This window comes from Brachionichthys hirsutus, chromosome 10 (assembly GCF_040956055.1).
Source record: "Brachionichthys hirsutus isolate HB-005 chromosome 10, CSIRO-AGI_Bhir_v1, whole genome shotgun sequence".
NCBI classification, from domain to species: domain Eukaryota; kingdom Metazoa; phylum Chordata; class Actinopteri; order Lophiiformes; family Brachionichthyidae; genus Brachionichthys; species Brachionichthys hirsutus.
In genome coordinates, this window is record NC_090906.1 from 1,604,900 (window position 1) to 1,629,521 (window position 24,622).

At 45.8% G+C, this 24,622-nt stretch overlaps 3 protein-coding genes and 1 long non-coding RNA gene across 4 annotated transcripts; 1 reads left to right on the plus strand and 3 right to left on the minus strand.

Annotated features, from left to right (window-relative positions):
- Window positions 1-1,153: 1,153 nt before the first annotated feature.
- ap4m1 (adaptor related protein complex 4 subunit mu 1) lies at window positions 1,154-11,081 on the minus strand. Its single transcript, XM_068744607.1, has 16 exons — window positions 10,811-11,081; window positions 10,253-10,314; window positions 9,795-9,880; window positions 9,506-9,612; window positions 8,471-8,567; window positions 8,200-8,310; window positions 7,829-7,906; window positions 7,646-7,708; window positions 7,492-7,558; window positions 7,222-7,275; window positions 6,892-6,998; window positions 6,208-6,299; window positions 4,971-5,015; window positions 4,543-4,593; window positions 3,140-3,254; window positions 1,154-1,451 (listed from the first exon to the last, which is right to left on the minus strand). Exons 2-16 carry the CDS (start codon window positions 10,308-10,310, stop codon window positions 1,260-1,262), a joined length of 1,323 nt encoding a protein of 440 aa, XP_068600708.1. The 5' UTR covers window positions 10,311-10,314; window positions 10,811-11,081; the 3' UTR covers window positions 1,154-1,259.
- A 346-nt stretch (window positions 11,082-11,427) lies between these two features.
- On the plus strand, window positions 11,428-14,879 carry rbmx2 (RNA binding motif protein X-linked 2). The gene is made up of 6 exons (XM_068744092.1): window positions 11,428-11,453; window positions 12,465-12,580; window positions 12,665-12,716; window positions 12,815-12,944; window positions 13,401-13,584; window positions 14,311-14,879. Exons 1-6 carry the CDS (start codon window positions 11,449-11,451, stop codon window positions 14,877-14,879), a joined length of 1,056 nt encoding a protein of 351 aa, XP_068600193.1. The 5' UTR covers window positions 11,428-11,448.
- Window positions 14,880-17,651: 2,772 nt separating this feature from the next.
- siah2l (seven in absentia homolog 2 (Drosophila)-like) lies at window positions 17,652-24,323 on the minus strand. Its single transcript, XM_068744093.1, has 3 exons — window positions 23,928-24,323; window positions 18,180-18,359; window positions 17,652-18,023 (listed from the first exon to the last, which is right to left on the minus strand). The coding sequence occupies exons 1-3, from the start codon at window positions 24,321-24,323 to the stop codon at window positions 17,652-17,654; spliced, it is 948 nt and encodes a 315-aa protein (XP_068600194.1).
- LOC137900048 (uncharacterized) lies at window positions 20,920-22,417 on the minus strand. Its single transcript, XR_011105669.1, has 3 exons — window positions 22,284-22,417; window positions 21,570-21,733; window positions 20,920-21,106 (listed from the first exon to the last, which is right to left on the minus strand). It is a non-coding gene; the product is annotated as an uncharacterized lncRNA (long non-coding RNA).
- Window positions 24,324-24,622: the final 299 nt, after the last annotated feature.

Here is a 24,622-nt window from a genome sequence, read left to right on the forward strand (position 1 = left end):
AGTGGACATTTCCATCAGCCGTCACCTTTATGGCTCGATGCGCGTCCGTTTCGCTCTGTTTGATTTCATGTGGTTCTAATTATAGGGGAGTGTCATGAGTTTGATTCTCGGTCAGGCTTGATTGAATTATGGGACTCTGCTGGGGGGGGGGGGGGGGGGGGGTGTCTGCGGGGTTTTTATTTTTAGATGTTTATCTCCTGACTTTTCCAATTTGTAAACGTGAAATTGACATGGCTGGTACATTCCTCTCTTTAATTTATTTCATTTTCATTTCATCTCTTTCAGTCCATAATATCCTGTGATTTATAAATTAGATTAAAAGCTAATTCTAAAACAAATCCTTAATGTCAGATGTTTTTACATGTCAGTTTGTCATTGAATCCGTTTAAATGTGACGTCAGAGGCATCCCAACAATTTTACAGCATGCAACTCAACTTAAAAAGTGTTTTGCAAACCAAACAAACCACAAAAAGGTCAGATTTACCAAACATAAGTTCTGAAAGTGAAGTGAAACCGATCACTGAACAGAATCACTGTATTCAATCAGGTAAAACCTGAGCCTTCAGTGTTTAAAGCTTCATGTTGATTTAAAAGATTATATTTACTATTTGTCCAGTGGATCTGTCTGTTCGATGCCGTTCGTGTCAATAAATGGCTGCCTTGTATTACAGAACAAAGGCCAGAATAAAAAGGCATCAACAAAAAAAGGAAATTGCTTTGGAGGTGGACGTGAAGGAACAGACATGACAAACTACAGACGACCTGCGTCTGTCTGGGTGGACATGAGGCGGCGTTCCCTCAATTCCGGAGGCAGACGCTTGACCAGACGGCGCCAATCCCGTTGAATATGATGTTAAAAAGCACGACTCAAACTCGGGTTTAAAAGCAGATTAACTCAAGGTTCTCACCCCGACAGGTGAATTTCATCAAAGAACCAAAGACGTTCTTCCTAATTAGACGAGGAAAAAGTAACATTCTCAATCAGACCGAAGCCTGTTCCAGATTCCTCAAGTATCAAAATGAACTGTGCCTCTCCGGTACATAGATGTGTACAAAAATAATTTAAATGCCAGTTTTGAGCTCATCTGAGACGAAGAGCATACCAACGTGTGATCAGAGGAAAAAAACAAACAATAAAACTCAACGCATGTATAAGCTGCTGATTCCCACATCTGTACATTTTATTTTGAAAGAAGATTTACAAGAAACAAATCGCTCGGCTTCCTCTTCATCGTGAAACTGATGAAGATCCGAGAAGCTAAACCCTGATGGTGTAGGAGTCGGAGTGGGTGACGTATCGGACCCAGCGCTGAGACGGGCCGGGCTGGACGGGGGACAGCCGGAGGAAGCGGATCTGTAGCCCAGTGACGGTGAACTTTGGCAGCTCGAAGTTCAGAGCGACTGGACCGACCTCCAACAGAGAGGCGGAGCTGAGGCCGGGGACCTCCAGCTAAAGGAGGAGGAGGAGGAGGAGGAAGAGGCTTTAACTGTATGGCAGTATTATATTGCAAGTTCAAAATAAATAGTTTTCACATTATTTCAGATTGCAATTAATTTTAATTTCACAAAGAGAAAAAAAACTGAACCAGGTGGACCAGCATCTGTCTCTGGGTGGTTTGTCTTTTGGGTGGACCAGCATCTGTCTCGGGGCGTTTTGTCTTTCGGGTGGACCAGCATCTGTCTCGGGGCGTTTTGTCTTTCGGGTGGACCAGCATCTGTCTCGGGGCGTTTTGTCTTTTGGGTGGACCAGCGTCTGTCTCGGGGCGTTTTGTCTTTCGGGTGGACCAGCATCTGTCTCGGGGCGTTTTGTCTTTCGGGTGGACCAGCATCTGTCTCGGGGCGGTTTGCCTTTCGGATTTCTTGAGTTTCTAAGAAACCGCGTCAGTTTAGGGGACGACAACTTTCCGAGTGCGTTTCTGCTCTTTGGCCTTTCCTTCCACTCCTGTGGGGATGTTTTGGGCCCGGTGGTCCAGGGTTCTGATGACCCCTAACTTAGTGGTGCAGTGGGTAGTGGGAATCAACTGGTCGGTGTGGCTGGGTTTTCTCTACACCTCGACGTTGATGTTTTCATCCATTTCAAGGTGTACAGCACAGTCCAAGAAAGGCAGGGCGCGGTCCTGAGCATCATGGGTGAACTTGATCCACCGTGTCGATGTGGTCTGCGAAGGCCTCCACTCATTGGGTCCTGATTTTTACCCAGGTGTCCTCCACATGCCTGAACCAATGGCTGGGTGCCGTCCCTGCTAAAGAAGTCTTGCTTTCCACCTCTTCCATGTACAAGTTGGCTACTATCGGAGATACCGGTGAACCGATGGCACAACCATGTTTCTGCCTGTAGTAGTTTTCTCTGTACTGGGAGGAGCTGGTGGTCAGACAGAGATCCAGTTTTCTCTGTACTGGGAGTAGCCGGTGGTCAGACAGAGATCCAGTTTTCTCTGCACTGTAAAGAGTTCTGTTAATGCCTTTCTCTTTCTCCAGCTGTTGTATGAGGCTGATGGTTCTCTCCTTGTAGCTGCTGGTCGCGTCCCGCTTCAGGGTCTCATGAGTAGCTGTGCCACTGAGCAACTTGTTGTGGTATTCGGTTGTGTTCAGTACTACGGTGCACCTTCCTTTATCCGCCGGTTTCCGTTTCATGTCCATGCTAATTATTATCAATGAAGACAAAGCCCAGCTGAGGGTGATGTCACTGCGTCGTGTAGATTTTGATGCTGTATGCTTTAAAATGTTGCCTTGGAATTCCTTCCACTACCGGTAATTCGTAATAAACCTCCGGATGAAACACATTTCACATCTATTTCTATGTTATTTGTCGTCTGACCGTCACTTTTTTGTGTGACATCGTCTTGTAGCGCTTCCAGCTGCGATAAGCGGAGCATTAAATTAACCTTTAGAACCACAGATTGTTTATCTGGGGAGGAATACCGCTTTCTAATGAGCCTCATCAAGGATCAATTAGCAGCAAAGTCAAAAACCACAAACTGCTGCAAGCCCCATTTAATCTAAAGAGGACAGTTCTTAAATCTGTACCCATGAAGCCATCACCAGCTCACCCAGTGAGGCGTGTGTGTGTGTGTGTGTGTGTGTGTGTGCGTGTGTGTGTGTGTGTGTGTGTGTGTGTGTGCGTGTGTGCGTGCTCACCGTGAACAGGGCAGACTGCTGCGTTCCTCCTGAGAAGTGAGGGATCTTCCACTCGATGGCTCTGCTCTGCTGCTTCATCTCTGCCGAGCTGGTGTGGCTGAGCTCCTGCGACAAACTGAAAAGACAGCAGTTCATACGTTTGGTTCTCCCGACGCCCCAACGGCGAGGCCTCGAGCCGTTTAGCGGCTGTAGCGAGCCCCGAGACGCTTCAGAGGGAGTCGGTGAGGTGATGCAGCGGGGGCGGGGGCAGAAAGGCTTTCAGAGATGATTTGATAGATAATCCCACTGAGGGCTCTCGCTTGATGGAAATCATCGACGCTGATCCACTTCAGTTCAGATTAATCATTTTCGCACTTTTAAAACAAAGTGGAGTGAGTTCCGCTCAATATTTTCGCCGCTAACGAGGACTGGATTAACGGGGAAGTGACGATTTTAGCGCAATAAAAAGACATCTCAAATCTGTATGTGAAGGTTCTCAATCATCCGGGTCATGGTAAATCACAAATAGCAAAGAAAAAGCACCAACTGGACTGGTTCAAGTTTGAGTGAAGACGTTTCACCTCTCAGCCAAGCGGCTAATCCAGTTCTAAATGACTGGTAGAGATACTTATTCTCCTGTTGGAGCAGAAAACAAAGAAAGGGCTGAAACCACCAAGGTGCAAGAGAAAGGTCTGCAAGACAGTGGTGAGGACAGCCATGATGGACGGCTTAGAGACAGTGGTGAGGACAGCCATGATGGACGGCTGAGAGACAGTGGCGCTCAGGAAAAGACAGGAGGCGGAGCTAGAAGTGGAGGAGATGAAGGTGATGAGGTTCTCCTTGGGAGTGACCAGGTTGGACAGGATTCGAAATGAGACAATAAAAGGGACAGTGAAGGTTAGACGTTTTGGAGATAAGGTCAGAGACCAGACTTTGATGGTTTGGACATGTCCAGAGGAGAGACAGGGACTATATCGGTAGAAGGATGCTGAGGATGGAACTGCCAGGGAACAGGAGTAGAGAACGACCCAGAAGAAGAGACATGGACGTAGTGAGGGAGGACATGAGAGTGGCTGGTGTTGGGGAGGACGATGCAAAGGACAGGGTGAAGTGGAGAAGGCTGATTTGCCATGGTGGCCACTGACGGGACAAGAAGAAAGGACAGTCGTAGAACCAGTCATCCGCCTTTACATAACTTTAAATACCAAATGAGTCACCGTTTAAAGCGTCTGAACTCCAGTGACTTTCTGTGCCTGGACAGAACAGGCCTCTTCATCATCACTCCGGTATGTGGATCACAAACACGACCGCCACAGCGAGTCCACTGAGGTGCTGGGAGGCCGTCGGGCTGCAGCTGGACGAGTTTTGCATCCGGCTGCTTTCCATAACAAACATCAGTTTCCATTTGAATGGGCGCGTCTCACCTCACTGAGCCGTTGGGAACAGGGATGGTGGCACAGAGGTTGATGGCAGCGCTGCAAAAACAATGATATCATCATCATCATCATCATCATCACCGCAGTCAAATTGTTCATTGATACTGTATTGTGAAGATATTTATTCATTCAAAATGGGCTCATCATATTTTTTTAAACAATGACATCTCTTTCCCCACATGTGATATGTTGTCTTTGTGCTACTTTCACTAACATATGGTATACGCTTTTATTGATTGGCAAATAGTAGCACACTGTTCAAATTTAAATTTCACACAGTCGTCCCAATTTGAAATCTAGCTGCATTGTTTAGTCTGTTTGAAATTAGCTAGTTGAGATATTAGCTTGCTGAGACATTAGCTAGCTGAGATATTAGCTTGCTGGACAAGACACTGCAGGATGAAATGATCGCAGACCTCTTTGGTGGCAAATCACAACGGAGCTTCAGGTACAAGACGAGCCTGCGGAGGAGAAACATCAACATGACAACAGGTTTCAAAGCTTGTGGCAGTTAAATTATGCAATGCATCAATTTAACCTTCTATTGCTTTTATAATACTTCTTCATATTATTGTTTTCTATTTCTATTAATGCACTATGTGCATACTGTCAATTCCATATCTCTGATTTTGTTGAGTGGAGCAATGCTGCTGGTAGAATTTCCCTCTGGGATTATTAAAGTATCCTGATTCTGATTCTCTGGCCTCGTTACTAATAATCAGGTTCTGCCCGTGTCAGAAGATTTAACACTTTATCGTCTGTGCAAACAGGCAAAGAAAGGCTGATGCTGTGTGCACAGACGGATAATTAAATACTCCCTATTTCTAATTGGTTTTGTGGCGTTTCATCTCGGATTTTATGGAACAAACAGGTTTCGTCCCTCAAACAGTGGGAAAAACATCCACACCAGAGACGCCGCGTTGGGTCTGAACTGACGTTCAACTCAGAAGCAGCAGTTCTTACGTTACTGGTCTGATAGAAACGGTCCAATCTGGTTTTCATGTGACGCTGCTGAGCCTCAGTGCAGACAGGACGGGCTTCAGCGCGAGCCTGCAGTGTTTCGTGTTTGTCTCCCTCTCGTGGCAGTAAATGTAATTACAAAAACAGTCAACGCTCTGACGCCATAGCCGCCGCCATCAAGCTACGCGAGGTAGCCTACTCCGTTGCTATGGTTACTTCAGCCTCCGGCTCTGACAAGTCTGTCCTTCCTGACTAACTACTGGTTAAAGACACCGCAATCCAAAATGCCAATATTTACGAAGGGGTCAATGGTAAAATGAACTTAGTTAACACTTTTGTCTTGAATGTAACTGACATTCATTCATTCATAAATATCTGACACTGCAGATTCGTTTAAAAAAAGAGTGTAAAAGCAACACATTACATGTTAATGTTATTAACGACAAGTTTCAAACAAACTGTACTTTAAGTATTAAAAGGAAATAACTAATATTTTACTAAAAGCTCAACCAGAAGTTGTAACTTCCTGGAGTCTCAGATTGTTGCCTAGCGACTGACCACAGTACAGAAATGCTCCATCAATCATCCTCAATCGTCAAAGCAATTCAGGACAGATGAAACAAAAGAGTGTTATGGCAAACATGAAAACAACAACCTGATTTTCCAAATCATTCAACTGTGAGGGACTCGAACCTTCCTCCGGAGTCTCTCTCAACGGTTGGGAAAAGACGGAAAGGAGGAGCTGATGGGAGATCGTCGCTCAGCTGGTACTGCATCACTGTTTGCTGCAACAGGAGGAAGAGGGGACGTTTAGATGCTGTAGGACATGTGTGTCAAACTCAAGGCCCGGGGTCTGGATCCGACCCAGACGATATTCAGTGGTGAGATAGAGCCCCCCCCCCCCCCCCCCCCCACCCTACATGACTGTGTTAAATTCCCTAAATATCGGTCAATAATCAATGGAGATATTGAAGAACAAATTACAGACAGACGCCGGCGATTACATAACCTCGACGGATATTTTTACAGCAGTAAGGTATCGATATATTTTTAGAACTATATGTAATATTTATAATTTTATTAAGTATGTAGTAGTAAATACAGTTATTTAGCAGCATGTTAAGGAGTAGTTACATTTTATTTACATTACATTTACAACTGGCCCTTTGAGGGCAACCATAATGCTGATGTGGCCTCTCCTCTCCTCTCCTCTCCTCTCCTCTCCTCTCCTCTCCTCTCCTCTCCTCTCCTCTCCTCTCCTCTCCGGATAACAGTCTCATCTCATTTTCCTCCTTCCCTCTCTCCATCTTTGCATGACGTGGTCCGTTTGTGTTTCAGATCAATAATCTACGTGTGAAGCGGGATGAACGCCGTCACCTCTCCCTGGCTGGGACACAGTCGAAGGATGCGGTGGCTCTCAAACTCGTCCAGTCGAACCGCCTGGTTGAAGCTGCACGTGTCGACGCGGACGGCGGCCCCGTAACCTGAATATGAGAAGCGCTGCAGGTCAGGGAGCAGAAGCAGCTTGAGGCCTCCGGCTGCATCACAAGAGCAAGTTGAGATCATCGGTTCAGCTCATTTACAGTCCATGCTGCGCCCCCTGCCTGTTACCCGCAGCTACTACATGCCTGGCCACCGTACTTCTCTTCTCTATCAGGGCCTCCAAGTGTTTGTGCGTGCGTGCGTGCGTGCGTGCGTGCGTGTTACCTCTGAGCTGTGACTTGCCGATGCTGAATTCTTCGTTCAAACCGATTCGCATTTCTGTCAAAGACATCGTGTTCAATTTAAAAGTTACATCCCGTCAAAAAATGAAATCTATGAGAAATTATCACTCATTTTTATGTCAGAGATTCTGACTTGTTTCAAACCCTTTTATAAAGCATTACTCCGACAACCTGTGAGGAGAACGAATGCACCTCCTCTCAGGTTCTAGCGACACGAGGCTAACGATGGTGACGTTCCTGAGATGAAACTCACCTGAGCAGCTCGGCATGTAGCATTTCACTTTGATCTCTCCCTCGACGTCGGCGTTCATCAGAACTCCCTGCAGCGCAAAGCATCGGCCAGCGGAGACGACAGATCAGAACGTGAGCGGGACAAAGACCCCGGCGTCTGGAGCAACGTTACTCACGTTGGAGCCGATGATGACGGACATCCTCTCAATCACATCCACGAAGATCTCGCTCTTCCCTCCCTCGAAAAACACACAATGAATGGCAAAATGAAAATCCGAAAAAGGTTTCCTGAGCAGCTGCGTTAAAGTTAAGAAGGCTGCTGTCATGGCGATGAGGTCGACAGGTAAGAGATCCTGCACCTGCTCTCTGCTGGACTGGATGGGTCTGGTGGCCGCAGAGCTCGGGGCCACTTTGCTCTGTTGGGTCTCCGCTCCAAACTGCAGCAAAAATATCAACACACGCACATTCTCATTAAATACGTAACACTTCCTGTGTGACAGCTGAGATTTACACACACAACTAGATCATAGAAAGATTTAACTTATATGTAATGGGAGGGGCTCCCTCTGCCTGACCAATCAAAGCTCAGAGACCTCCAAATGATGCTTCCTCTCGAGCGGTCCCCTCTGTCGTTACCCCAGAAACCATGGTAACAGCCCCACACACTGCGCAGATTCACATTTAGGTGCATTTTGTCAGGAACCGTCCGGTGCCGCTGGTGTGAACGTACCAAACCGACATTGCTGAGGTCAAACAGGCTGAACGGTTTGGAGGAGACGGCTTCGGTCTGGATGAAGTTCTTCAGGACATCCGAGGACGTCGTCTGGATGTAACCGTAGTCCTGACACACACAGACGTTTCACACTTTTATCTGTGGTCCAGCTGTTATCGCTGCCCGGTGCAGAGGGCAGCACATCTCGAGAGTCCCGCTGACAACATGGCTGTGACGTGAACCCGAGTGGGAGCCTGTAAGCAGGAGGACTCCAGAGAAGCAGACTCACCACCACCTCGTCCAGCAGCTCGTAGATGAGGGCAAAGTTCATCTGCACCGACTTCTCCGACAGACTGCCGCAGTAATCTTTCACCAGCGCTGCTACCCTGAGAGACAGACAGATGTTTGTAACAAAAATAAAAAAAATATGGTAAACAGTAAAAAAAATGTTTATTGACTAACATCACATCAAGTGCCAAAAACAACTTGCTAAGGGTACGATTCATAGTGAATAAAGCCAAAAGATTTACGGACACGAGAAAAGCTCAACTTGGAGAGCATCGCCCGTCTTACAGTCTGACTGTTTTGGTTGTTTAAGTCGATTTAACCTGAACTGTAAACTAAAAAGTTACGTTGTTTCACTCGACCCGTTCGGCAATTTTATTGGTTTAGTGAAAACGGGAAAAATCCACAATCCGCAAGGTTCATAGAATGGGAAAAAAGTTGTGGCTTATAGTCCAGAATTTACGGTAATTATTTTCACTCCTTCAATCAACTCAACACTTTGGATTCCTCCAGAAGCTTTTTAATCTTGTGTTGACTTTTAAATCCAAATATTGAAAGTTTGTATTCTGTATTTCCTTCAGGTTCCAGTATGTCACATGGAAGATATAATAATATTTGAAACTAGAAAAGCACTCAGAGAGCACAGACCTCCACCGAGCAGCTCATTCCCCTCCTAACTGGATCTACACCGTCCACATGGTGATCTGGATCATCACCAAAAGGTTCTAACTTGTTTTTGGTATCTTTATACACCAACCATGAAAAGTAAAAGTGAATCCATAAATGGGTTTTGATGTTAAAATTAAATATATATTTTCCCATTGACTGCAATGTTAACGGAGATTTCAAAGTGATCCATAATCCAGGATCTATTCGGGATCATCACCAAAATTTTAGCATCTATTCCTGCTAACATTCCCAACACCTCCTGAAAATATCATCAAGATTCATCCAGAACCTTTGAGATATCTTGCTAGCAGACCGTTGCTAGCAGACCGTTGCTAACAGACTGCCTCGGCGCAGATAAATGCGGCTTTACCTGTTGAGGAAATCAATGATGGTAAAAGGGGACGCGTCAGCTGTAGTCGTGACGACCCAGTACAATCCTCCATGCCTGACGTGGATAAAGTGAAGATCTTTGTGACTCTGCAGAATAAATAAAAAAACACAGGATGTTGTTACATGTTTTTTAGTTGTTGTTTAAACGCCTGATCCAAACAGCAGACGCGTTTACTGAAGATTTTTAATTTAATCTGTAGCTGTAGAACCTCTGAAAATCAATCAATGACTCTAAAAAGTCCCTCTGCACACACGAGGCAAGACGTTACCATGACAACCGGAGGCTGGTCTCCAGCTAGAGCTGTAACCTTCTCATAGAAAATACTTTGGACGTCACTCCCTGCTTCTCCACGGACTGATGGTGACGTTAAGGGCATGATGAACAGAATCCAAAACAAGAAGCTTCATTGTTGATTCATGTTCGTTGATCAGATGCTCAGATTATCCCCACTAAGGGAACTATTTAATTTTAACATCAAGCCACAGCAACAGGGAAACATGTCTTGTTTTCTCAACTATTTCAAAACACTGACAGCAGAAAACAGATAAATAAAATAAAAATGTAACGAGCAACTACATTTAAAATTATGTAGTAATGTAGTATATACACGCAGCACTTTAAAAAAATGTGTGGAGATATGCAGTTGGGTAGGAAAGTAGTTGGGACAAACATTTTAATCACTTTAACTTCAGTTATTTTCAAGTGAGGGTCTAGAGGTGAGGATACAGTCTTTGTAGATGAGGTGATCACCCTTTGAAGACAAGATGAAGATCTGAGAGATCATCCTCCTGACTGGCAGAGAGCAAACAAGTGAAAGAATCAGCCGAAGCTCAAAGTGATTAAAAAACCACAACAACACGAGTTTTATCTCCAGATTACAGTCCAACAGCAGGAATTCAGCAGCTCCCCCTGCAGGTGGTAATTGATAGTAAAACTAGCTTCTGATAATTGAACATAATTTTGAAACATATTTATATAATTCATTTAAAAACGCAGATAATTACTGTAGATATTTTATCTGCCACGTGTCCTTCTATAGACACGAATAATCGACTAAATAAGACAAATGGCGAACAAAGCAAAATTTCTGATTCCAACTTGTAAATAAATTCGATGTAAAAAAAAAAAAAAAAAAATCCCCGACACGGAAATAAATCATAGAAAGATAATAAAGCTCTGTCAAGACATTAAATTGACTGAAAGTGTTGAGCTAACAAATATGATGCAACATGCTAAAAGTAGCTGCTTACGTCTCCTCAGTCCAGCGATTGGATATTTACTTACCCGTAGATAGCTTGAAGAAAAAGAGAAGTAGCGAAAAGCACTTAAAATATTTTGGTCTCACTGACACTAATATATTAGCTAAATGGAAGCTAGCCTTACTCGCCCAAAGGACTATTCAGCTAGCACGACACAATAAAAGACTGGCCGTCCGTGGCTCCTTCATCAAAGCGGGTAACATGTCGACACAAACGGAGCCGCTGGGAAGCAGTCGAGCGTTCACTAAACTCTAATTTAAATGAATGGCGTTCGCCGTCGGCCCCGCGACGGGAGCTTGTTTACAAACGGGATTGACGTTTAGGCAGAGCGCCACAGCGGCCCCTGTTGTACAGGAGGGGAATTGCATGTTGTTAAAGAAATACCAGTAGGTAAAATGAATAGCTGGGCAAATGCTTAAAAATGAAAAACTGGTCCTATTATTATTGTTTGTTTCATGTTTTTTTTATGATTTATATATATATATATATATATATATATATATAGAATCTGAAGGGAATAGAACAATCATCATTTTTGGTCACGTAAACAAATCGTGTAGTGAAGTCATCCGATCAGTAGATGGCAGTAGAGACGGAAGCTGCTCATGTTTTGAAGGACGATTATTTCCGCCGGAGCGAGAGCTTGTGGTGCATTTCGCTACCATGAAGTAAGTAAACATTTTACATCAAAAATAATTATCTACGGTCGTCTGTCTCACTTTACTGGTTGGGCATAACACGTACAATTTATGCTAATTGTGTTTACAGCTAGCGCTGTTAGCTGAACTTCGCCTCCACCCACGATACAATCTGTTTGCTCACAATTTAACCACCATTAAATGACAAATCAAACTAGATTCCAGCTAGAAAATCACTCGGAGCGTGTAAACCTCCACCAAGCAGCTCATTCCCCTCCTAACTGGATCTACACCGTCCACACGGTGATCTGGATCAGCACCAAAAGGTTCTTAATTGTTCTTGGTATCTTTATACACCAACCATGAAAAGTCAAAGTGAATCGGAGTTTATGTGTATTTGTACCTGATTTTTGAATCCGTAGATGCGGTTTTCAATGTTAAAATGTATACTTTTTTTACTTACTCCATCCTGGGTCCGATCCGGAAGAAATTCGGTGGTGAGATGGACACCCCCCCCCCCCCCCCCACCCTACACGACTGTGTCAAATTCCATAAACATCGGTCAATAATCAGCCGAAATATTGCGGAACAACATTTGAAGCTCCATCGACTGCACAGTTAGCGAAATGTAGCTGTGTGGTTCTCGGCTCCACTTCCGGTTAAATGGGAATCATAAAATTGGACTTAATCTGAGAGGACACGAGCGTTAAGGTCTCGCCATGATGACAATAGCGTCTCATAGTTTATGTATTCAGATTGAATTTCGAGTACAATCCTTTCACACATTAATTATGTTGTCAGAGGTTTAGGGTTCATTTCTAGGTCACTTCCCAAAATGAAAATCTACGTTTTCATGTATGCAAAACAATGTTGTGTTCAAACTCGCCTCAATAATTTCTCGAACTATCAGGCAGCTGCTCTAAAATTGCAGAATGTTGAATCAAAATGTTGGATCTCAACAAGACTGAGGGGACTCTTCCATATTGTTCCCGGTGTTGATAAATGGCTGATCCGTCTTCAAACCGTTTTCTCTATTTCCAGTCCACTCACAAAGGTAAAGCTGATCAATGAACTCAATGAGCGTGAGGCCAAACTTGGGATGAAGGAGTCGGCCTCCTGGCACACGGAGTACAAAGACAGCGCCTGGATATTTGTCGGTGAGACGCTGCGTTCTTCGTGACTAATATCACGATGGACAGCGAGACGAGCCCTGAGCGCTCTGCTTGTGTGTTTTCCTGCAGGAGGATTTCCGTTTGATCTGAGTGAAGGCGACATCATCTGTGTCTTCTCTCAGTAAGTTCCTTTCAGTCACCGCGAAACCGCTCGGCAGTGATGGAAGCGGTCCGAGAACTGTCAAAGTGACTTTCCTTTTCTCCAAACAATGCTCTCAGGTATGGAGAGATTGTTAACATCAACCTGGTGCGGGACAAGAAGACGGGGAAGTCCAAAGGTTTCTGCTTCATCTGCTACGAGGACCAGAGGAGCACCATCCTCGCTGTGGACAACTTCAACGGCATCAAGGTGAGAAGCAAATTACGCAAGTAAAAACGTTTTCTGCATCTGCCCAGCCCGAGCGAGATGCATTCTGTCATCCATCCAGTTGTTTTTCTGCTGATCGGGCGGTATGGTTTCATCAGTGGTGTAATTTAGTTTAAATTTATTGTTAGTTTGCATCGGTGGTGTAAAATTATTTTATTTTTCTAATGTTACGTTGCATCAATTGAGTAACTGAATATTGGTTTTATTTTTATTTGTATTGTTAATTGTGGATGATTTATGTACGAAGGACTTTCAACGGAAACAAGACCGCAAGGGCTTTTTTGAAATGCTCCTCTTAGACAGGACGTTTGACTGTACTTGTACTGTAATACATGCTACTGTGTGACTGTACTTGTACTCTAACATTCTATCTCATAAATATATTCATCATTCATCATCATCATAGAGTTATTGTTTGTGTGTTTTGCCCGCTACCAGATCAAAGGTCGGACCCTTCGCGTGGATCACGTCAAAAACTATCGTCCTCCCAAAGACACGGAGGATATCGACGATGTCACCAAACACCTGAGGGAGGAGGGCTGCGCTCCCAAAGCCGCTGAGGTTGCACCCTCCTCCGAGGAAGACGAGCAGTACGCCATTCCCGTGAAGAAGCCCAAAAGAGGTGCGGCCAGCTTCTGTTGTCATGAATTGGATCCTTACCTTCTGGCAGACTTTAAAGGGGTCTCACACTCAAATTACTTGGGGGGGGGGGGGGGTCAGGAAGCAGAGTCTGGGTGAGGTCGGGCCGCATCGGGTATTCCACAATAAAAAAGCTTTGTAAAGCTAAATAAAGCCACTTCTGGCGGTTGTTGTTAACCCGGGACTCGACCGATTCGGTATGTCTTTCTTATTTACGTTGATCTGCATAATTTATCGTGGCAAACTTTTACGCCGGATGCCATTCCTGATGCAATCCTCTGCGTTAATCCGGGCTTGAGACCGGCACACGGGAGAAACTGGCAATGCTACGTTAGCTCCTGCTAACCGCAGTACCTGTGCTACCCGTAAGGCTTGCACACAAAGCAAAAAAATTAGCACAGTCTTTCTCCTCTGGCAGGTCGGCTCAAACGGAACCTGCTCGGGTAGACTCCGCCTTCGTTTGCGTTTCTTCGGTTCGCCTCGGCTCCACTCGTGGGTTTGAACTCTATGTTCAGTTTGTTTATTTTTTGTTTGACTACCGAGTTGTTCGATAAGCAAGGTTCCAAGTTTCAACACCGGTAACATTGATTTCATCCAACTCTAAAGTCAGTCGTGCTTTTTTTGAAACGTAGGGCAGAGAGCATGTCGGGTCCAAACAGTTTATTTCACAAAGTAACATTGCAATCATCTTAAATTCTCTCTGCTTCAGACAAGAAAGAGAAGAAGAAAAAGAAGAAAGAAAAGAAGGCAAAGAAGAAGAAGGAGAGGAGCCGAGCACCGCACTCATCTTCCTCCTCATCTCCTCCTCCTGTCGTCAAAGTCAAAGAGGAGGAGGAGGACGTAGCCTATGACAAGTACCACCACAGGGGGGCACCACCAGCGGGACAACAGAATGGAGGAAGAGAAAGGGAGAACGAGAGACTCCGAGGGGAGGAGGGGAGGAGTAGAGAAGTAGACAGGGAGAAGGAGGAAGACAGGAGGGGCCATCGAGAGCGGAGGAGTGACAGAGATGGTGAAAGAGAGGGAGGCAGGAGGAGAGAGACGGAGAGAGACAGCGATAGAAGAGAGGTGGACATAGATGATAGAAGAAGAGTGATGGACAGAGACAATGATAGAAGAAGAGAGATGGACAGCGATAACGACAGAAGAAGAGAGGCAGATAGGGAGAGAGACAGTGATAGAAGGAGAGATAGAGATGGAGAGAAAAGAGAAGATGACTGGGAAAGGGACGATAGAAGAAGAGAGGCGGCCGACCGAGAGCGTTACTCTAAGCGCTGAGACCACCTGCTGAAATCTCAGCCGCTAGATCATCATGGAAAAACTGATTTGACCTAATTCTCCAGATTAATGATGAGTTACTCGTAATGGCGCCCTCGAAAGGCTGCAGTGGTTATTACATACAGACGGATTTTATTCTGAGTGGACAGCAGACGGCGCTGAGTAAAGGGTTGGGTTAGTCCAGAACTCAGATTGTGTTAATTTGATGCTTCCCATTAGTGAAATATTAATGTTGTTTAAATGTTTATCCGTGACAGGATTTATTCTGCTAATTGGAGGTTCTCTTGAACTTGGATGTTGTATTTCCATTTTGCTCGTGGTCCTTTACGATCCAGAAATGAGAAATGTTTGTATTGAATGAATAAGTCTTGTAATCCAAAAACAGATGTTTTCAGCTGTGTTTCAATCAAGTGATTGAAATTAATTGCGATCAGCATTGTTACAAAGCTGAAAATGTTCACCTCAAAGACAAAAATAACAAACAAGTCTTCACGTCATTTCAGTTGGACGCTTTGGCCAGGACAATCTAGCATCTACTCACGGCTTTGCACGAACTTAATCTGAAAACATGCATGAAAAATGTGCTTTGTGGTCGTGTGAACGTACTGTTCGATAAGATATAGTTGTGTCAGGATGCTAGCATTTCTAGCTCCATAGCATTAGCTGAAAAAGTAATTTGCAAGTAAAACATCCAATTAACAAACAGGAATATTGGACTGTTGATGTTTGTTTCTTTATGCGCAGAGGTTTTAAAATCAAAGAAGCAAAGACATTTTTTTTCAAACTTCTTTATTGATTACTCGGGGAGGAAAGTTTCCTCCGGTCCATTATCTGACGTTTTAACATCAGATAATGGAAACATTAGAAAATTCCTTTCAAAATTTCCGTACAGCTGAACAAACGGCAACACAGTTACATGTTGAAACAGAATAAATGCTACAATCTTTAGTTTAAAAAAAATATATTGTTAACTTCATTTACAATATTTTCAAACAGTTAAAAAAGTCACCGAGTTAAGTGGAAGTGAGAATCAGAGCAGCTTTTCCTCCGTGTCTATTATTCAGTGATTAAAATAACGATGTGCCGCCACGAAACTCCACCGATCACAATTCAGAATGGCCGATTTACGGAAAAAAAACAGGAGCGCTAAAGAAGCACACTAAAACTGGCGAAGCATTTCAAACGGCTTTTAGATCAGAATAGACTCCATTAAACCTGGATCAATGGACAGGCTCCATCTAAACTTCTTTGCTAACGATTAAAGAAATGTTTCTTCCCAAGTTATCATGGAAGTGATTAAAATGTGTCCCAAAGCGGAACAGAGACTGATAATCTGGATAGAATCTAATGATCACTCGTGAATTCTGCAGCCGTTTCCTGTTCAACACAATTAAACGTCATCGTAAAAGAAGCATATATTGTGGTTGTGTGGAAGTTTAATTGCAACTGTTGGATTTATAATTTATAATTTCCTGTCTTTAGCTTGTTAACTAGCTGTTGAGTTTGTGCAACATATGCAGTGTTGTCATTTTCAGGCTGGCTTGGTTAGCTTACTAGCAGTTCAGAAACAGCTTGCTCATATTTTAAAGTAATTAATGCCAGTTTATGTTAGCATAGCTTTAGCTGCTAACAGTAGTTTCTATAATGGTTAAGAAAAGACTGTCAAGTATTTATTTTTGACAAAATTCTTCAACGTGGCTCCGGTGTTTGTGTTGTAGAGGTATCTGGTGAACTTCGTCGTATGCTACAAATGCTCAAAGACAAGGAATGTTTTACCCATAATGCCACACGAAGATGACATTCCATCACGTCACTCTGGCGTTAAGTTTTTAAAATATTTTTTATTTTTTTAATATCAGTTCTGCAAAAAACATGAATTTGTATTTCCCTGGGAGGTTTTTCCAGTGAAAACTAAAAGCAAATAAAGAACATCAGCACCACGACTCCCTCAGAAAGTTTCATCAAGAAGAGGAGGAGGTTGCCGGTAGAAAATTAAGGCGCTGGCGGCTAAGCAGACTGCAGGACGAAGGATCTGAGGATTATTCCTACATTTTACTGCTTTTATCTTCAATTTAAGGTCTGAGGCTTTACTGGATTCCACGGTGCTGCCGGTCCCCGTAGAGGTCAAAGACCGACCTCCAAAACGGGAGAGAAGCCTACATCAACATGCCGTCAGTCGCTTTCCAGGCTTAGACGCTGCTGCAGGGATTGGAACCTGCAACCCTCCACTCGGCCACACGCACACACATCCTAATGCTCCGTTCAGTAAAACATGGAATTATTGATCAGGTGTGTTCACATTATTCCGTTTTACTTCCTGTAGCCTTTATCAAGTGACACTCAAAGGCCTCGAGAGTTAAATCACAGCGTTTCGTTTTATTTCCTGAGAAATCTGTATTCTCCAAACCGTTCGGTTGAATCCGGCAGATGTACCAGAAACCAGGTCCAGCTACTGGTGGAAAATATGATTAACGAAGAAAGTTGGGTGAAAACTACGAGCTCGACTAAAACCGGGTTTGGAGTTTCTACATCTTTTCTCTTACGCCTGAAACAAGGCAACTTAATCTCGCTAATGAAAACCTCGATGGATTCTCATAGTGAAGGCCACAAACTAGACCCCTGACAGAAAGCACCGGAACTTCTGGCAGAGATTAGGATATTGTGAATAATTAGGGCGAACACAAAGTGGAATGAACCTCCAGCTGTACCGACGTAGCCTCGGAACATTTACAGTGTAACCACAGAAAGAACAGGCGGCCGACTCCCCCACGGTCAGCACATGGAGATGGTGACATTGATCCCCAGGTTGCCATTGTCCGCAAACAGGTGGGCGATGGAGGTGTCGAACACAAGGCAGTCACTGTTCATGATGGCGGCCGCCACCCCGTCGTGAATGGAGCGCGGCGTGGCCTCCCAGGTGAGCCGCCGTCGGTTGCCATTGAGCTCCAACCGGTAGGCAAAGTTCTCGGCCTGCTTGCGGGTCCCGATGAGCAGCACGACGGCGAAGAACTGCTGGTGGCCTTCGTACTTCTCCTGCTTCTCCAGAACCAGCATGAAGTGGTGGCTGAAGCAGGACTGCATCATCACCCAGTCCACCGCCCCCGGCAGGTTGATGTCCGTCGCGAGGAAGACGATGTCCTCCCCCTGGGGGAAAAGAGAAACGACGAGACAGATGTAGCTTTCATCAGTCGAACCGCTTCCACAACGCTTGTGGAGCAGACGAGCTATTAACAGTGACGACGCAAACACCCTGGCGTTCGCTATAGCCCAGCATTGTAATCTGAAAGCGGCGTTGCCGACCTGCAGCGTGGTGATGGACTTGTGGGCGTGCATCAGGTGAGGCATGACGGCCTCCAGCGAGCCGTGCCACTTGCAGGTGGCTCCGGGACACGGGCAGGTGTAAGGCCTGAACTCGCACACCTCCTCGTGGTCAGGCTTCTCTGTGTGGTGAAGAGTCAGCAGACATCCAGCCAGCGTGTACTGGAGGGAGGACACGGACACGGGCCGAGTGTTAAACACAGTCCGCAGGTCCAGGGCGGGTCAACAGGGCAGAGCAAACAGTTCTTCCAGCGCCTCCCTGACGCCTGAAGCTCTTCTGTACAGTATACACGGTATTTGGTAGCTTTGACCTTCGTAAGGACTCAGATCAGCTCAAATGTATATATAGTACACAAACAAGTATGCACACTATGCAGTCTACCACCGGGCCACACGGAAATGCATTATTTTACATAATTTCCTCTGTATTGATTATTAGATTCTAACTGGTGCAACAGCCAGCTGTGAATCTTCTTGATCACGTGATACGTCAGTCAAAAAAAATAAAGCCGTAAACTCGCGAAGTTGAGTAAAGAACAAACGTCTTTGAAGGGCTTCTTTGTAAAAGACCAACAGAAGAGGAGTCGACGACCTCCAAGAAAATAACGCTTCTTGTAAGAGACAACACCAGGAGTCATGCTTAAAACACGGGTTCATCTATGGGTGACTCATGCACCAAGTCCTCTCTGCATAATATAATACATAAGCTAGAAAACCAGGCAATGAAGCCTTCAATTCCGCTTCAAAACAAACATCAAGAACTCTGGATTAAAAGACAAGAACTTGGAATTTAAATGAATGAAAAAAGGTCAACATGAAGGGCAAACGAGGACAATTATTGAGACCACAACTCCAACAAATGTGCTTGAGTACGGTAGATATTGGTGTAATAAACATTTAATAACTTTATTACAAGTTGTGGGGCAGCAAAGGAGCAGAGGGACAGAGAGAGGGAATGAGAGAGACAGACGGAGAGAGAGAGAGCATCCATAACCACGAGGGGAGAGAAGATATTCCAGAAGATGAATAAAAGGATGCATTTGATAATAAAACATAAATAAAAGTCTTATGTGCCGACAATATTCTACTCTGCAAAGACACAGGATTATATTCTATGTTTTCTAACCATTTAAAATCAACAAATACATTTTTACTTTCTGCTGGAAGAATCTCTGATAATAACTGAATAAATAAACAATAAATAAAAGACACCGTTTAAAGTTGTGTTCATGTTGCGCTACGTTCTTCTGTCCATCTCGTCATGTGAAGCGACGGGCAGTGAAATGAGACGCAATATTAGCCCGAATAAAATGAGGATCCGCGTTTGAAGATTGTTGAAAGCATTTGGGGGTCGACACCCGAATGTACCAGAGGACCAACTGGTTTGAACTCGGCGATGGATGCCTTCATCTGCTCATGAATATGTAATTCCAGCCCGTTTCCGTGGCGTCCTCCGCCCCTCTGGAAACGACGGGCTTCAGCCGGATAACAAGATGCGAGAGGAACACGCGGTCTGCCTCATCCTTCTCCGAACGGACAGGAACCGCAGCGACAGGGCAGCCTAACAAGTCGAGGGACAGAGAACTGCCGCATCGATCAGAATGATTGGTAAATCACGTGATGTAAACAGCAGGCGGGTCAGCGCTGGTCTCATTAAATATTCATCAGCTCGAGAGAAGAGAAGCCGAGCCCCGTATCAGGTTACGACGCCAAAACCGAGCTAGCGAGGAGGAAGAGTCAACAGTCTGCTTCGCGTTTACACATCTGTTCACCTGTATCCAATCAGAAGAGCAGGACATGCTCACGCTCACTGGCTTACTCCGTGTTACAAAGCGGTTTCCATGGATACAAACCTGTGTGCTCGTGTAGAGGAACTGATAGAATAAAGAATAGAGTGCCTGAACCCGACTGAGCGCATCGCCCCGATCAATAACAATCAGGATAAGAGATCTGAGAGACGGAGCGTGTGGCGAGACGGGCTGGTAAACGGGTCAGAGGCGAGACACGCCTCCACCACGCCGCCGTCTCTAGGCTTTAACTGGTAGGAAATCAGTTTGGATCGGATCAGTAACGAAATCAGAGAAGGATGACGGAGGGTGTAAAATCAACCAATCAAATCAAAGATAAGTAATGAGAGCTGGAAGGAGACGCTAACGCGCAAGAAAGAAAACGACGAATCGGGCATTTCAGATAAAGCAACTAAAACTAGAAAAGCACTCAGAGCACAATCCTCCCCCAAGCAGCTCATTCCCCTCCTGACCGGATCTGCACCGTCCACACGGTGATCTGGATCAGCACCAAAAGGTTCTGGATTGTTCTTGCCATCTTTATACACCAACCGTGAAGAGTAAAAGTGAATCAGAGTTTATGTGTTTTTAACTGATTCTTGAATCCGTAAAAACAAACAAACGCCGGCGATCACATAACCGCCGTGTCAGCGGAGGACAAAGGACCAAACCGCCGCATCAACACGACGTTCACATCTCTACCTCCAGACGTCGCCGTGACATCGCCGTGACGTCGCCGTGACATCGCCGTGACGTCGCCGTGACATCACCGTGACATCACCGTGACATCACCGTGACATCACAGCGACTTGAAACAGCAAACACCCCGAGTCAAAGACGGACTCCCTCAGAGGACGCCGGCAGCTGGCCAGCAGGACGAGCTCAGGTCCAGGACTCACCTGGCTGCCCGGCAGCGGCTTGGTCTTCCCGACAGGTCGGCCGGTTTTGCCCTTGACCTCCGACCCCTGCTGCTGTTGCCCAGCGCTAGCGGCCGGTCCCGGGGCACTAGCCGAACCGACTCCTTGGCGGCGATGCCAGCCCAGCAAGCAGCGCCACTGAGCCAGCTCCCTGAGGAGGGGCAGGCATGAGGCCGGACACAACATCAAACACAGATCCACACCGCTGACACGCGCGCACACACACACACACACACACACACACACACACGTTTCACATTACTTTACAGTCAACTGCTGTCAGCTAAGGTTTCCTCCCATCTGCTCAGTCTGGGTTTATAAATGTCCTCCTATAATAAAGCACAGTAGAAAGTTCTACCATCGCTACTGGACTTATTTATGGATTTAATCTCATCCATGAGCCAACAAACTAACTTTAGGTACAAGGATCTGTCGCTACGGCAACACCTCCAGATAGATTTCAGAGCTACATCATGAAGCGATCTGGACCAGTTGAGTGATTCAATCACAAGCATGGAAATAAAAGGCCACCTTTGGTGTTTGGATGATGATTAAAATGTTAATTACAGGAGCCAAACGCAGATATTTATTATTTACCTACAAGATATTTATTATTTACCTATGATGATACAAAATTCATGCGTAAAGTCGTTTAGAAAAGCACAAACCTGCCACTTTCTCGTCGTTTCTGCAATTGTCCCGTTATAATATTAAAATCCATCCACTAAAGCATTCATTGCTCCATTCTCTCGGGTCAGAGGCTGACATCGATGACATTTGTCCCTCTCGGGCCTCCGTACTTTGAGCAGGCAGACAGACGGCTGGTTAGCAGCTGTTCAGACAGACGGCAGACGGGATCACATAGCAAGAGAGATTGAGATGAAGGCCAGAGCAGCTCCAGTTTCTGAGTCAGACGACTCGCCTCTATAAAAAATAAATCCTAAATGAACTCGTCAAATCTGATCATCATCGTCATTTAAAAGTGAACTTCTGGCGAGTTCAGGAACCGCATCGTTTGCAGCAACGCAGCGAACAGAATCACATAAAAGTAAACGAAGTAAACAAATTCTGGCTTCAGTCACCGATCAATGAAATGATCAGGAGCGATGCGTGTTCAATGCTAATCGCACGATCGCATTTCAGACCCGCGAAGCTGCTCCTCTAATAATAACACTAATAACAGGATTTGCACCAACGATCGACCACTTGACTATTCCTGACACGATACGAATGAGCAGAAATAATCTGGATCCAATCAACACACGAAAGACGCAAATCAAGAAAAGGATCGGCGGCCCACTTTGAGATAAACCATTAATTATCCTAAAAATCTGATCAACAATCCTCGTAACCGATTATCAATAATCCAAACAGAGACATACCAGCTTCTGCAGGACACCTGAAGGGATGAAGCAGAACTGCAGCTCGCTCGCTCACCCTCTCTCTCTCCTGCTGCAGCAGCAAAAAAAAAGAAAAGGTTTCTTCTTCTATGGTAAAAAAAAACCAAAACACCATCACACACACACACACACACACTGCTGAGTGTGTGTGTGTGTGTGTCCATCCGACTCACCGGCAGTGAAGACCAGCGACACAAACACTCCTCAAGGTGAAACACACTCCCTCTCTTTGCTTACGGGAAGCGTCTCTCGACCCTTCTCTGAGCGAGTAACAAGAACAACATCCAGCCTCAAACTGACCGCGCAGCACACTAACACGCACACACACACACACACACACACACACACACACACACACACAGAGGGGGCGGGGAGAAGGAAATCTGGGCGAGAGAGAGAGAATAGAAGGGAGTATCGCTCGGCAGAGTGTGATCCTCCTCCCAGCAGCGTAGAAAAACACACTGCTGTTTACATCACACATAAATGGCTCGGTGTGTGTGTGCGCGTGTGCGTGCGTCCTGCTCTGACCTTACAGACAGATGTGAGGCATTTTATGTGAAAGACTTTTTCTCTCCCGTATTTGGTGGCAGTCAGCGCTCGGTTGTTTACAGACACGCAACATCTGCATCCCGGCGGAACACGCCGTCGCCACACAAACAGTTTCCGACACACAGCTGCAGGTCGCCGTGCGAACGCAGATGAGATCAAGGCTTGAAATGTAAATGAGGAAGAGGAGCTCGTCTCCATCAACAACGCCTGGCGGGAGCAGAGTAGCAGAACAGGAAAGGGGTTCTGGTTTCTCCGTCGGCAGAGACAAACATTCAGCCGCCTGACGGATAAATTACGTCTGAGCGTCTCCTTCCAGGGACAAAAAGGAAAATAAACCACCATTTCCAGCCTTGAACACATTTTCTTTCTACATAATTAAATGCATGAGTATTTAGAAACACATATAATATCTACACACACACACACCTATTGATTTTAACAAATCATTCATTTAGGAGTGTATCATTGAGTCATCAATAGAGAAAAGAGCCGTGAGAAAAGAAATTGGTCTGAGAAACTGCTGAACTCAGACCTGAATCCCGAGTCCCTGAATGCATCACAGGAAAAAAAACAAGCAGATTAAAGAGAGACAGAGAGCAGCATCACTGCTCGCATCAGCTGTCTGCCTGCTGGATGCTGACGTCATCATTTACAGCCTGAATTGTATTATTAGAGCCTTTTGATCCGGATAAACGTTTAGCCATTTCCTCCGTGTTCTGGATGCTCCAGCTGCTTTTTAAAAACACTTTTGGGATACATTTTTATGAGTAACCAGGTGTTTTCATCACATGACCAAACTGTGACGTCACCACGTCGATTCCTGTGGGCAGCGCAACCCATCGATAAGGAAGCCAGACTCCTAAAACAAGCCAACGAAGCCTCGCTTCACCCAGCCAAAACCTTGCGGCGCCCCAGTGACGTCACGAAACACGCGCACTCACTCGCGTGCTCCCGTTAGCCACTTTCGAAATTCGAAAGTTGTCTAAAAAACAACAACAACAACAACAAAAAACAGGCTGGATGGGCCAGTTAGCTCGCGTTTTAACCGGCCAACAGGCGCGTCCCGGTGCGCTTTACCTTGCAGGGGAACGGCAGCGTGGAGGCCACCTTCTCCATGGCCAGGTTCCGGATGCTCGGGGTCAGCGGGCCTCGGCAGGTCGGGCAGCAGCTCATCTTCTGGCGGCATGGATTGCACACCAGGTGGCCTGCCTGGCACTGCAGGATGGGCGGCAGGACGTAGTCGAAGCATAGCGGGCACTCGAAGAGCGCCGTCAGCTCCGGGGACTGCCCGGGCAGACCGGTGGAAGTCAGGGACGCGCCGGAGGAAGCGGCGCCGGACCCCGGCCCGGCCACGGAGCCCGCGCCGGTGGCTGACGCCACCGCGGCGGCGGCGCTTCCCGAGCCGCCGTGCTTCCCCCCGCCTGTTTTCACGGCCCCTAGCCCTCCACCTCCGGTTGAAGACGGACGGCTCATGGCTTCTAGCCGGAGTCGCGTTCCTGCAGCCTGCGGACGGTCGGTAACGTCATCTAGCGTTTACTGGCGGACGTTGCTCCAAGCCCCCCGGAGACGCAACATGGCGGCTGACTGTTTGTATCGCCTGCCGCTCGCTGCCATTGGACGGCGTGTTTGTGATTGACAGGGCGCTCAGCCAATCAGAGAGGCGAGTGCTGTCGTCATGTAATGTATGGCAGTGAGTGCGAGATGACAGCGTCGAATCCTCCGGAAATAATCTCTTATTTTAAATTATTTCATTAATTCGCATGTCGGACTCG

Bases quoted from the DNA above. Each gene is read 5' to 3' on its own strand.
- rbmx2 (XM_068744092.1), top strand. The intron at 12,945-13,400 runs GTGAGAAGCAAA...GCCCGCTACCAG, and splicing joins ACAACTTCAACGGCATCAAG to ATCAAAGGTCGGACCCTTCG. The intron at 13,585-14,310 runs GTGCGGCCAGCT...TCTCTGCTTCAG, and splicing joins CGTGAAGAAGCCCAAAAGAG to ACAAGAAAGAGAAGAAGAAA.
- siah2l (XM_068744093.1), bottom strand. From the start codon at position 24,323: ATGAGCCGTCCGTCTTCAACCGGAGGTGGAGGGCTAGGGGCCGTGAAA. The intron at 18,360-23,927 runs GTAAAGCGCACC...TCCTCCCTCCAG, and splicing joins CGCTGCCGTTCCCCTGCAAG to TACACGCTGGCTGGATGTCT. The intron at 18,024-18,179 runs GTCGGCAACGCC...CTTTTCCCCCAG, and splicing joins AGTCCATCACCACGCTGCAG to GGGGAGGACATCGTCTTCCT.
- ap4m1 (XM_068744607.1), bottom strand. From the start codon at position 10,310: ATGATCTCTCAGATCTTCATCTTGTCTTCAAAGGGTGATCACCTCATC. The intron at 7,276-7,491 runs GTGAGTTTCATC...TGTCTTTGACAG, and splicing joins CTACATGCCGAGCTGCTCAG to AAATGCGAATCGGTTTGAAC. The intron at 5,016-6,207 runs GTTCGAGTCCCT...TCTCCTCCGCAG, and splicing joins GAGAGAGACTCCGGAGGAAG to GCTCGTCTTGTACCTGAAGC.